The sequence below is a fragment of the Erpetoichthys calabaricus genome, chromosome 16, assembly GCF_900747795.2.
Source record: "Erpetoichthys calabaricus chromosome 16, fErpCal1.3, whole genome shotgun sequence".
Classification (NCBI taxonomy): domain Eukaryota; kingdom Metazoa; phylum Chordata; class Cladistia; order Polypteriformes; family Polypteridae; genus Erpetoichthys; species Erpetoichthys calabaricus.
Window position 1 is genome coordinate 100,502,337 of NC_041409.2, and position 14,674 is coordinate 100,517,010.

Here is a 14,674-nt window from a genome sequence, read left to right on the forward strand (position 1 = left end):
AGATGCACCCACCCTCCATGATATGTCATCCATCCATATAGCGGACGGAATACAAACTGATTGCCATTCTTGGATTTATAATTCTCTAGAGAATCGCGGGCTTACTTGTTTACCAGAATGCTCTTAAGGCAAATGTCGGGTCGTCTGCCTGTGACCTGAAGCTGAAGGATAACCGGGTATAACTGAGGTACAGCAAAGACCAACACTACAAAAGCGACTGTATAATTAAATGGCTGAAATTCAGGTGACTTTCACCCACTACAGACGCTGGAACGAGCAGCTGACATTCACAAACCCACCAATGTGTCTGAATTAAAACAGTTCTGGGCTACAGTTCCTCATCAGTGATGTAACAGACCAATATCAAATTACAGCAACTGTTTAGTTGGGATTATTGCTGCAACCATGTATTGAGACCATGGGGATATTACTCTTTCACAGGGGTGTGCTGGGTAACTTTATTCATAGAATGAAGGAAGTAATAACATAACTCTGTATTGTGTGTTCACTCAGGTTTACTTACATTGTGTGTAAAGGCCCTTCACTGTCTATAATATGCAAGAACAGGATATTATGCAGGGAGTGAAATCTTTTTCACAACACTTTTAAGTGCTGCTGGGATTTCTTTTACACAAAACCAGCATGTGGAAGAAAGAATAAGGTATTGTGTCTGTTTGCCCAAGTATGTAAAAACATCACACCACCGCTTGTCTATTCAGCCTCAGGGGTTCAAAAAGATGGTACATCGTAATTTTAGAGATGTTGAATTCCGAGGAGTGGCCAAGGTGACCACATACTAATAGTATGAACTTAAGGCATTGTCACTGTCCACATAGTCTGCCAGGGCTCTGTCATCTGTGTATGGCATCTCATTTGCTTCTCTGTTGTACACATGGGAATTTTCTTAAAGTGGTTTAACAAACAATATTTTATCTAAAATGCATGTGTTTGGGACACTGTCAACATACAACTGGATACTTGACATCTGAGTTAAGTGACACAATTTTGTAAATTGGTGACTGTGTGGTTAGCAGCCTGAGTGTCTTGGTTACTACGGGGTACCCTTACAGTGTGCTTAATTACACTACTTATGTCAGGGGAGGTCAGGTCAGGTTGGGGAGCATGCACTGGTACAGCGTGTTCCTGCACCCACCACACAACGAAAACAGCACAGGATCCTGGTTAGCAACTCCCCAGGTAGACATGCAGCCCAGTTCCACCCTCCGGAGATGACCATCTATCTATCACAACCAGGTGTTACGTGGGCGTCCCCTTGCCTGGTCCAGTAACTTGGGTCCTGTGAGCTAGATCACCCGCTGGGAATCGAATGTGCCTCATTCGGGACTCCATGAGCAACACAAAGTCAAACCAGCAGTGCCTAAGGATTCCATGAAGAGACACACATGAAGGAGTCCAGTCTTCATCTCAGGTCACTGGATAGCCTCCATGTCTCGCCACCATATATTAAAACAGGAAGCACCAGGACTCTAAAGACCTGGACCTTTGCCCTTCTGCAAAGATATTGGGGACGTGCAAAATAAAAACCTAAGACCACAGATGTTAATGCAAATTGCTGTGGTGGTGTAAGAATGAAAAATGAAACTTCAGCAACTGTGTTTGATACGACACAAAAATGACCTGAGTGGCTTGCTTCCCCTCTTAGTTCTTTACAAGAGAATACAATACACTTCATTCATTCCAGGATAGGAAATTCACACTGCTACCAAATGTATACAGACATACAAGGTTACCAACGAAGTCTAAAATCACAGCAGAAAAGGCGTATGGATGTGTGAGTGAGACAGAAAGAAGAAAAGAGCAGACTCTACAAGAATATCGGAATACCCCAGGGCACAGTATCGTCTCCATATGATACATTTGAATTCTTTTTTGGAATTATATGATATACAGAACAGAGAATTCACAGGCAAAAACCACGAAGGTCAGCGCCTTAATGCTCATAAAGTCTTACACAATATTCTTAAACTTTTGGTGACAAAGCCTGTCCTGGAAGCACCGGATCTGCTCACACAAGTCCACATTCAACTGGGTCAGTTTAGAATTGACAAGTGACCTAATAATCTTCATGATTTTAGAGATGTGGGAGGATATTGGGAATATTCAGAGGGAAACCCATGCAGACACGAGAAGATTCAAACACAAGGTGCTGGTTACGTGAAGCCGCAGTGATAGATTAAGTACATTAAAACAATTCTGACGAGCACAAGCTCCCAATCCCAGGCCGCTGAAAAGGTCCCTGAAGTTCTACTCTCTACCACACTATCTGATCACTTATTCTATGTGTCTGTGGCTCTTTACAGAAAGAACTACTTTCTAACGTGCGTAAAATTTACTTTTAATTTACCAACCGAGTGCCCGTGTTTTGTGAAATAATTTATTTTTAAGGGGAACAGTCACATTTTTCAGTTTACAAGCCAAAAAGTACACTTTTATGGGGCAGTTTTCTCACTTTTCATGAGCAACTAGCCACAGTACCTGGCAAATACACGTAATGCAATAATCTGTTACATAAGATCAGGTCAGGTTAGTCAAGTTGGGGAGCATGCACTGGTATAGCACATTGCTGCACCCACCACACAACGAAACAGCTTGGGATCCTGGTTAGCAACTCCCCAGGTAGACATGCAGCCCAGTTCCACCCTCAGGAGATGACCATCTCTCGGTCACAACCAGGTGTTACATGGGCTTCCCCTTGCCTGGTCCAGCCACTCGAGTCCCCAACAATGAGGATCTTACGAGCCAGATCACCTTTGGGGAATCGCGCCACATGGCTGTAGTGCCGTAACTGACGCTCCCTCACAATGCAGGTCATGTGCCTTATTCGGGACTCTGTGAGCAACACAAAGTCAAACCAGCGGGACCCAAGGATTCTCCTAAGAGACACACATGAAGGAGTCCAGTCTTCAGTTATATAAGAAACATAATGAGAAGTCAAGCAAAATGACACCAGTTATTGGCTAACTAAAAATATTACATGATGCAAGCTTTCGAGGCAACTCAGGGCCCTTCTTCAGGCGAGATGGAATGTAATTGATGTAAGATGTAATTAACTCATCACGAACTCTCCCGAACCACGAGGACTTGGGACTTGAAATTTGGAATGTAGGTTACCCTTGGCCCATAGGTGCTCACTAAGAAACTGTTTTAAAAATTTTGTGGTACAAGCACATTCTGTCTGTATGTCTGTCTGTCTGTTTTTCACGAGAGAATTACGTAACGGAGTTAGATCAGGTTGTTTTCTATAATTTGCTTGAACGTTCCAGTTGATTTTGCAATTTCTCTCATCGCACTAAGTACGATAGTTCGCTTGTGGTACCGATGTATTTATAGAAATTCAACAGAGTGTCTGGGGGCTGAGAGCAGGGGGGCGGGGCCTTCCTCATTCACGCACCAGTCTCTGTTCGAGTCGCTCTACCTCTCGCCCCGCTACCCATACCTGTCTGTTCAACAGACATTATCATCTACAGATTGTCAAGGAGTGATGTTTGACGTTTTTGAGAGGGAGATCAGAGCTATGTGTGTTTTAGAGGGTAGCTGCTGATTGCCAGGAATATCACGGCCATCTGCTTTTCTCCCCACGCAGGCAACACTGTCCCATCAGAGATGAACACGATCAGATACAGTGCCAACGTCTATTGATTTTTAAAGCTTGTCCTGTTTCATTACTATGTGCGTGCCGCCATGGGGTACAATTAGTACAATATAATAGAAATGCAATAGTAATATTACAAGTACAGAGCAGAATTCAACAGTAGATGAAATCACAAAACACAATTTGGATTCGTGTGTGTATGAAACTCTTCACTGGAGCTCCCTTTCTCAAGCATGTTAGTGTAAAACCTACTTCTCCGACTGAGCCGTTATTTCAGAGTTTTATATTTTCTGTCTTAGCGGGTGACTCTCTCAGTGTGCACCTTTACTCCTCCTTGTCTGTCTCACACTTCCTCTTACTTCGTGCCAAAGCCAAATTGACCAATCAGATTGCTCACGAGAGACTGAACACACATATCTTAGTGTTCAATATTATAGCACATGGGTTCACTAATAGTATTGTGAGAATGGATGGCACAAGTTAAATCTTCATTTGAACAAAGTAAAAAATAGAAACAGAAAGTCTGTATTAACCCTTAGTCTTTTGTGTTTTAAGCATACCGAGGTGCACATGACTGTTCACAAGAAAGAGCGTGCTTCATCATCTGTGTCTTTAAAATGGCACTACTCCAAAGAGCTAAGTCTGATCCAAAACTCAACAAAAGCTGAATGTGAGATGCAAGCTGCAGTAGCACTGAGCACACAAAGGAAGCCGTGTAGTCACAGGAACCAAGCGAGACACACAAACCTCAAGAAGTTCACTCCGAAGCCAAGAGAACAGCGGCTTAACCTCAAAGGAATACAACGGCTTGTACCGGATAAAAACTATTATCAAGAACAAAATTAGAAAAATAACTCACAGGGTTGGATTTCATCTCCATAAGGTTATCCAGGATGCGGGTCACTGGTAAATTCTACAAAACAAACAAACCCAATCATGTTTTATTAAAAGAGCTTCTCTGCAAACGAAATGTACCCGAATGTATCTCCCTTCTGTTAATATACTGTATCTGATTTTACATCATAATAAAAACAACGGCGTCTTTTATAAGAACTCTGGAAACAGAATAATATTATACAAATCTGATTAACTCTGCTCTGTAAAATACAATTAAGTGAAATAATAAAAGACAGTCAGTGATGGGTATTTGACGTGAACAAAAATGAAATCTTTTATCATTTGAGACTCATGCACTCTAAAATAGGACACGCTTGAGTGTCATTCTGACCCAGAAAATATTAAACCAGACAGACCACAGGAAATACAAAATCTGAGCCTTTTATTATTCACACACAAGGGGATTAAAGAGAAAAGAACATAAACAAAATAAAAGAAAATCCAATGCTGCGCAGGCCATCCCAGACACAGCGGCTTTTCAAATTGTTACCCATGGACCCCTGGATTGTACCACAAACACGACCAAGCAATGCTCTCCTGCTTCCACCCTCTGATTCTTTCCCTTATGAAAATCGCCAACTACCCGTATAATCGGACCAACATTTAGAGACTTTTATATTTAACGACTCTATTTCTCTTAATTATATACAGCATCTGTCTTATGTAAATGTGCATTATCTATTTGCTGTATACTATTTCTGCATTATTTCTCTTATCTAAATTTAATTTGTTTTTCTTTATCTTTGTAACTACTTCTGTGACATCATGTAAAGCAATTTGAGCGCCATCCTGTGTATGCCAATCTGCTATAGAAATAAATGTCGTCGTAGTTGCTGTGAAGACGGCCAGGCAGCTCAGTCAGTGTGAGGGCGGCCATTAAACTCTGTGTGCTGACTCGCAAGTTCACAAACTCCTCAGGCCGTCGAGCCACACAAACTTCATGTTACTCCAGTGGCGTAGCTAGGGGTGGGCCGGGTGGCACATTTTTGGGGGCGGCATTATTGGCCAAAAGTCTCAGTACAATTTGTGTGTAAGCAGCAGGATTGGCTGAAAAAAAGGAAAATTCTCTGATTTTTATACACAAATGCTTCAAAAAGAATTTTCAGACTGTCCTTCTGTGACGGCATCACACTAAACAGTTGAAATTTAGGAGGCAATAACAAAAATAAACAGAAACATTACACCGATAAGAATTTCTAGGAAGATAAACAACTAATTTACAATTTATAATTTCTTTTTGTTATCCATCCGAATGCATTCAAACATCCCCACCTATCACTTGTACACTATACTGGTTCTGGTTTTCGCAGCGTAATTATATTAAACTAATAATTAGATAATTAGTAATTAGAACACGGCTTATCTGGGCGTCTATATGATATTCTTGTCTAGCTGATGCTTATAAATAATTATATGTGAAAATTATTGCTGTTTCTCTATATATGAATAGATCTATGCAAAATGTATCTTAATTTTTCCCTAGACGTCATTTTAATTTTCTATTTAAATAGGTTAACATATTCAGATATGTTGGAGGGCGGCAAATTGAAGCACCAGCTCACCCCCAGCGGCATGAACTCGAGCTACGCCGCTGTGTTACTCTTGCTGTTCTGCCACATGATACTCTAAATCAGGGGTTCTCAAAGTCAGTCCTGGGGGGCCCACTGTGGCTGCAGGTTTTTGTTCCAACCAGATTGATAATCAGTGAAAATACCTGATAACGCAGATCTCAATTAATTAGCTGGTATTTATCTTTCTCTTCTCTTATTCTACATTAAGACAGCACCGCAGCAGGATTTTTATATTTATAACACATTTAGGAATATTTCCATTTTTGCTAGAGATTTAAATGCTTAACACTTTTTTATTGATTTTATTATATTTTGCCCTTTCTCTGTGCAGTTTGGTCCCTTCATTGTATCTTAACAATGACAACCAGCGGAGCAGACAGCCAGGCAAACAACACGGAATAATCAAAGGCTGCAACCACTTTAGCAAAAGACTCACTAATTAGAAAATAATTAATTAATTAAACAATTAGAACACCTGGCAAAAATGGAATGTAAATCTAGATGAAAATATTGTTAAAAAGAAAAAAAAAATACATTATTCCCATATAACTGCTTGGTACATTTAAAAAAAAAAAAATATATATATATAGTGATGGACGGCCGGCAGCTCATCCTGGCCGACACACCCAGGACGCTAGATGATGTCTTCCCTGTAGCTCAGAGGTGCTCCAGATTCCCGCAGGGCATCATGGGAGATGGAGTTCGGCTTCACAACCCTGCTGGATACCGTGGGTGCCACCGTGTAACGCTGCAGGGAGATGCGGGGATTTTTGTTTCCCATAGGGCTTGGAAGTACTTACCAAGTCACGGGGATGGAAAAACACAAGTACTTCCGGGCTGAAGAAAAATGCAATTCTCCATCTGACCCGGAAGTGCTGACAAGTCACGTGAACAGCAGAGGAGAAGCACTTCCGGGTCAAGGACTATATAAAGGACTGGTGGAGACCCAGCAGGAGAGCCGGAGTTGGTAGGGAGTGTGACAGAGCTGCTGGGAGGAGAGGAGGAAATTTATTGTGATTTTTTATTGTGTGTTTATTGTGGCTGTGGTGCTTTAGAGGCACTATTTAAAAGAAGAAAATTAAAAATACTTCTTAGTGCTTTTAAACCTGTGTTCGAAGCGTCTGTTGGGGAAAAGGTGGGCAATAGTGCCACCTAGCGTCCATTAACTTACAATATATATATATTGTCACACACATTTCGATTAGGAGGCAGCTAAAGGGCTTGAGTAACTGTAATTACTACGTCAGACCAGGGGGTTGTGGAGTGTGCTGACTGTCTCTCTCAGTCTCTTGCAGACCATTCCTGGGAAATCCCGCCAGGTTCCGGGGCCACTGATGACGTCACTTCCAGTTTCAAAATGCATGACATCATTTCCTCTTCTAGCCTTTAAAAACCGCCATCTTACCTCCACTTAAGCAGTACTGTTTTGTCAAACCTTTTGCAGCCAGGATCATATTATACAGGTAGCCGCCCCAAACCTTTGTGACTGTCTGGAGTCAATTTGTTACTATATATATATATATATATATATATATACACACACAATTTTTACCAAACTTAGTTTTCTAATTTGTAAATTTTTCCCAAAACACAGAATCTGGCAAATAAAAGTTCACTTAATTAGCCCAGGAGTCCAATTAAAAATAGAAGCTGGTTGGAACAAAAACCTGCAGCCACAGGGGGTCCCCAGTACCGACATTGAGAACCCCTACTCTAAATAGTCATATAAAAAGAGCGTTTCTTTTTTTTTTTCTCCCAGAATGCTCAGTGTAAGCGCCTTCTGCTAGTTATTTAGGTTATGTCAAGTACAGTAGGTAGAAGTGTTTGCCTATATATTAGTGTATAATCTAAGAGAGGTTCTTAAAACCCCACCAGCTGAATTGAATTGGTGTATTCTAACTGTTTCTTGTCCCTCTGACTACAGAGTAGTCTCAGTTAGTGACCTGCCTTGCCATAAGTAAGGCATGGGGGGCACACGGTTTCAAACCGAGCCTTAGTATGCCCAATAGTATGTACTGCAACTTGCCCTATTGAACGTGCAACGGCGTATGTTTAGAGCGTACTGAAGGTGACGTAAAGCATTTTTAAGTTTAGAAGAAACTACTAAGTTTAGAGAATAGACATTTTTTCCCATTTTTTTGCTTTTTATTCTTCTTTCTTTATTTTTGTATGGACTCTTTGCTTTGAATTTTCACTAAACCTTTTAAAGCAAACTTTTGGACTGAGAGATGTCTTTCGGTATGTGTTGGACTCGACTACTTGATCCTGCCTTATCTACCAGCAGCTACATTCAGCTGTACTTGAAATGAAGCAGATAAAAAAAAAATTGTCTTTTTTTTGGGTGTTTTCTGACATTTTCCAGTCCCATTGAAGGATTTGGAAAATGTAGATTTCAATTTTCAAAACATTTTAGCATCAAAACGATATTTAATGTAGTTCAATAATTCTGGCATCTTTCCTTTATGACATTTTTATCTTCCCAGTGCTCTCATTTTGTGCCGATGCTGCTATCGCATTGCTAAAGAAAATCACCAGACGTTTACAGAGAAAACAAAAAGATTTTCTGAACTATTTTCTAGTTAGTAACCTCCTGACAAATGAACTTAGAGCAAGGTCTTTCTACCTACGGTGGATTCAGAAAGTATTCAGACCCCTTTACTTTATTATGATGTACATTTCATTTGCCATTTTTGCCCATCAATCTCCATACAATAATCCATAATGACAATGTAAAGACATGTTTTCAGAAAGGTTTACAAATTCATTAAAAATCAAAAACTGAAACCTCTCGTTCATAAGACGTATTCAGTCCCTTTATTCAGCACACTGCAGAAGCAGCAATTACAGCTTTGTGTCTTTCCTGGAAGTATTCAGACCTTTGGCTGTGGCCACTCCACATTGTGCTCAGGTGTATTGTATTTGCTTTAATTCTGCTTGGCAAACTGAATTGACTGGTTTAGAAAGGCACACATATGTACTTCTGTTTAGAAGATCCAACAATTCACACTGCATGTTAGGTCACAAACCAAGCCATGAAGTCCAAGGAGCTCTCTGGAGTCCTCCATAATCAACTTGTGGCGAGGACTTGAGCAGGACAAGAGGATAAAACCATTTCTAAGGCTGTGAGTGGTCCCAGGAGCACAGTGGCCTCAATAGTTCTGAAATGGAAAACGTTTGGAACCATCAGGACTCGTTCAAGAGTTAGCCATCTGTCCAAACTGGGTAAGTGGACAAGAAGGGTCTTGGGTCAAGTAAATGACAAAGAACCTAATGGTCACACAAACAGAGCATCAGAAGTTCTATGCTGACATGGGATAACATCCTGGAAGGATGACCATCTCAGCAGCACTCGATCAATCAGGAGTTTATAGCAGAGTGACAACATGGAAGCCACTCCTGAGTGAAAAAAGCATGGCATTTAAAGGACTCTGAGAACATGAGGAAAAAAGATTCTCTGCTCTGATAAGGCAAAAATTGAACTTTTTGGGCAAACTCCAAGCACTATGTCCAGTGAAGACCAGGCACTGCTCATCGCCGGGAATCTTCAAAGAGTTGGCTATCTGGCCAAACTGAGCAACAGTGCAAGAAAGGCCTTGGTCCGGGAGGTGATCACGTACCCAAAAGGTCACTCTGACAGAGCCTCAGAGGTCCGTCAACCATCTTGGCAGCACTCCACTGACTAGGCAGAAGCCACTTTTAAGTTAAAAGCACATGAAAGCCCACTTGGAGTTTGCCAAACCAAATTTAAATGAATCCTGAGAGCAAGAGGAAAGAAAGGGTACTCCAAGTACTATGTTTGATGAAGACCAGGCATGGCTCATCACCTGCCTAATACCATCCATGCAGTGGTGGCAACATCATGCTGTGGGGTTGCTGGGACAGAGAAACTGGTCAGAATTGAGGGAAAGATGAATGCAGACAAATGCATAAAGGTCCAGGAAGAAAACCTGCTGCTCCAGAATGCATGCCACTCCGAGTGGGGTGACAGTTCACATTTCAGCACAACAATGACCTGAAGCATACATTCAAGACGTAACTGAAGTAGCTTCAGGAAAAGCCTCTGACTGTCCTTGAGTGACCCAGACAGAACATGTATGGAGAGACCTGAAGATGGCAGCTTACACACACTTCCCATTCAATCTAATGGGGCTTGAGAGGATCTGCCAGGAACAATGGGATAAACTGCCCAAATCCAGGTGTGTAGAGACTTACCCAAGAAGACATAAAGCTGTAGTTGTTGCCAAAGGGGCTTCTGCATTGTCCTGAATAAAGGGTTTGAATACGTCTATGAATGACAGATTACAGTTTTTGATTCTTCATGAATTTGCAAACCTTTCTCAAAACACGTTCTCACTTTGTCATTGTGGGCCACTGAGTGTAGACTGATGGGGGTACATTTATCATTTAAAATTAAATCTACAGCACAATAGTGAAGAGGTCTCAGTGCTTTATGAATCCACAATAGGGTTGTGTTTATGACATAACAAAAGATCAGTTTGACTTCCTGGCTGTGAAACTTTGCTTTATGTTCTGGTGAACAAGGTCTCCCCTGGGTCTATATTTAAAAAAATATAACCCAAAAGCGCATTACATTTTGATTCAAGTTCATAGACCGCATGTCAGAACTAAAAGCAAAGCAGACGTACTGCATTTCACCTAAACGTAGCTCTGTGTGTACTACACTTTAATTTGTGCTTTAATCAGACAAAAGTAAAAGAAATCAAATGACCAATCGACATGTTAAAGGTGGGGCAAGGGGCGCCAACAGCTGGGGAAAGAGGCGATGCACTTCTACACGTTTCTGTATTCTTCTGGCGGTGGGAATGAGTTTAGTCAACTGAAATGGTGAGAAATCTGTTTAAAGTCTCGCTTATGTTAAGTTGTCTAAAGTTGTTTTTCTTTTCATACATGTTAAATTAAGCAGAACGGGTTACATTTTCAAGGTGTGGGCTCTTAATGATTTTAACTAAATATAGCACAACATTTCTTAGCGTCACGAAGCTTGGTTTCTTCGTAGCTGTATATTCATACCTTTTATGAGATAACCAAGTATTATACAGTTTTTCCTTTTTTCGACACATGAGTATGAACTTGTCATTTAGATCGACAGCTTCCACTGGTTCAACGACACAGCAGATCCCTGGCCTTCAACTTCATGTTCACCTTCTTTCCAAGCACAACACAATTGTGATTGAACGCCCCTTTCCCTAACTGCGGACATCCTTTGCCCTACATTTTGATGTGGGTTGGTCATTTGATTTCTTTTAGTTTTAGTTCAGATTAAAGTGTGGTCTCTAATTAAAATGCAATACACTCGGAATTAAGGCTAAGCATGCGATTTGTGTGTTTTGTTTTCAGTTATGACACACGATCCAGGAACATACATTAAAATGCAATGTGCTCTGGTATTGCATTTTAAAATGAAATGAAAATTGCATGCTATAGTGAAAAACAATCATTTCTGCTACTATGTTAATTATGACACAATAAAGCTGTGCCAAAATCAAACAGCCCACTTGCATATGACGTGCTGGATTATATCTAATTTTGGCATGAAATATCCTTAATACGGATAGGAGCAACAGATCTGCATCCCAAACTTCTCATCTTCACACACACACTCTTCTTCACTCTGGATACTTCATCAAACCTGCCAGACAACACCTCCACACACCCCATCATCACTGGCAGAGGGTGACCTTACCTAAAATGGCGTAATCACCAGTATCCAGCAGTCTCCTGCTAAGTCCCAGACATTCAGACTGGTCTGCTCCTCTCAAGGCTAGTAATCTACTGGGAATCATCTAGAAAATCTCTAGCTAACAATACACGCTGTGACTGTGCGTCTACATGTGCTCCTCTGCTCAACATCCACAGCAGGCTCTTCGTTCCATGTCTTGCAGCTGGGCGCTGGGTGGTCTCGTGGCCTTGGAACCCCTGCAGATTTTGTTTTTTTTTTTTTTCTAAAGCCCTCTGGAGTTTTTTTTTTGTTTTTTTTCTGTCCTCCCTGGCCAGCGGACCTTACTTTATTCCTTGTTACTTAGTATTGCCTAAGCTTATTTTTATATTTTTCTTTCTTCATCTCGTAAAGTACTTTGAGCTACAGCAGTTGTATGAAAACGTGCAACAGAAATAAATATTGTTGTTGTTCCTGCTTATTAACCCCATCCTCTCTCTCTCTCTCTCTCTTCTTTTCTCTGCTAAATAACTTAGGTGTAAATCCACTGGTTAAAACATAAATGTTATACTCACATGCTGCTTCAGTACTAAATTCTTTACTCCTTCCATCACAAACTGCGAGCCTGTGTTCATTACTCTTGAAAAGAGCCTGTTAAAGACACAAAACATGCTTATGAAATCAACAAAAATCAAACTTTTCAAACTGGGCCATACACATTCAACTGAAAATGCATCATCTGAAACAAACAACAAGGTACGAAGGACAACAGTTAAATATTTCCATTTTTTTTTAATAGTGAAAAGTACTTGTTGGCACTTTGAAAAATCACAGCGTAAATCAATGCACTCGTTTTCATACAAAATACCAGAAAATGATGGACTGATGACAACACTGATCTTTCCATGTTTTATTATGATAGACAGATAGATAGATAGATAGATAGATAGATAGATAGATAGATAGATAGATAGATAGATAGATAGATAGATAGACAGACAGATACTTTATTAATCCCAAGGGGAAATTCACATACTCCAGCAGCAGCATACTGATCTATCCATCATTCAACCCGCTATATCCTAACTACAGGGTCACGGGAGTCTGCTGGAGCCAATCCCAGCCAACACAGGGTGCCAGGCAGGAAACAAACCCCGGGCAGGGCGCCAGCCCACCGCAGGACACCCACACACCAAGCACACACACTAGGGCCAATTTAGAATCACCAATCCACCTAACCTGCACGTCTTTGGACTGTGGGAGGAAACCCACGCAGACAAGGGGAGAACATGCAAACTCCACGCAGGTCAGGACCCGGGAAGCGAACCCGATGCTCCTAACTGTGAGGCAGCAGTGCTACCCAGTGCGCCACCGTGCTGTCCCAGCATACCGATTAATAATTATATTTATGATTAATAATTATGTTACAATTATATGCATTAGTTTTGTCCATCATGTGCCCTGTATCCTGTATGTGGAGCCTAAGGATGCAATATGTCTTGTGATTTTGTTCTTTGTCTTTGCATTTACTGGTCCTGTTTTGCTTGGGTATCAAATCCTTATTTCACTCAATGACATGCAAATCAATTTATAACTTTTATTTAATGTGTTCTTTCTGGATTTTTGGTTGATATTCTGTCTCTCTCCATTAACCAGGGGATCAAATAATTATTTTCCCCCACTGTAGATGCTAAATGTAATTGTTTATCTATAAAAACACAGCTTCCTGTAGTCGGTGACATTGTCTTTCTGCCAGGTGCTGTCAGGCTGCTTCTAACCAAGGGGCTGGACGTTTCTTTACAAATGGCTGTGTGTTCGCTTGTGCAGCCTGGACTGTTCAGTTTAGCAATGGTGGGTGAAGGCTGCTGCCACAATTAACATGAGGACCTCCTGTTGTTGTTGTTGTTTTTAATTTTAAGTGCATTTCCACTTCAGGCTCAGTTTGTTTCCTCACCTGAGGCCGTGCAGCACAAGCCAGCGATGAGGTACGAAGAGTCAAGTTCCATTTGCCCCCACAGTAACTGCATTGTAACTCCCTCGTGCAGATTTGCTCTTGTATCTCATCTGTAAGATCAGGCCATACCTGACAGAGCAGGCCACACAGCTATCACTACAGGCAATCGTCCGATCATGTTTTTGACTTTTACTTTTTTCCCTAAATTGTTTCTCATTTCTTTTCACTGTCTTTATACAGATTGTAATGTCACAATAAGAGTGGAAATTGGTGTGACCCGATTTATCCTGTTTTCATTTTTTTTATATCACAAAAACCGACCATTTTAATGCGTGTGTAGACTTTTCATATCCACGGTATAAATCCACACATTAACATAAATTTACAGGCTGGAGGTTCTTGAATGTAACAGTGAAATGTTCAGGTAGCCCTATAATCATGAAGGCTACGTTTTTCCTGACATGTCCCAGGTGTGCTCATCTCTTTAGAAGGGGAAGTCAATGCCGATCACTGCTTTGTGATTCTGACGGGTCACCTTCATCCCATATTGAGGTATTTCTTTCCTGTCCTCCAAGAGAGGGCTCACATAGTGGTATGATGTGTATGCCACTGTTTTCTGTGTATTTTTCTAGGTTCATGAGAGCATTTTCATCTCCATCAGTCCAAATCACACACATTTTTACCTACATGAAGAACTTGTTGACCACCTCCTGCGTGTAACAAACTAGCAGCTACACAGACTTACTCGAGTCATTTATTCAATGCAAACTGATAATCACTTTCTTACCCCATGGCTTTAGCTCCACTTCCTCCATAGTTTGCTGGTGCTGCAGCCATCTTGGCAAATGCTCTGCAATAGAAAAAAATGAACATTCACTGCTTATCGCCAAGAAGCTTGAATAACGGACTTTTCTTCTGTAGAATCAAGCATTGCAATTACATCTTATCATTGGTAATAAAGA

General features: G+C 41.0%; 1 protein-coding gene across 1 annotated transcript in view; it reads right to left on the bottom strand.

Moving 5' to 3' along the window:
* The window catches only part of scfd1 (sec1 family domain containing 1), a 177,147-nt gene that overhangs the window by 49,542 nt on the left and 112,931 nt on the right, over positions 1–14,674 (bottom strand). The window contains exons 18-20 of the mRNA XM_028821277.2: positions 14,500–14,562; positions 12,334–12,409; positions 4,473–4,526 (exon numbers count right to left, since the gene is read on the bottom strand). Coding sequence (XP_028677110.1) covers positions 4,473–4,526; positions 12,334–12,409; positions 14,500–14,562 — 193 coding nt within the window. The remainder of the gene's footprint in view (positions 1–4,472; positions 4,527–12,333; positions 12,410–14,499; positions 14,563–14,674) is intronic.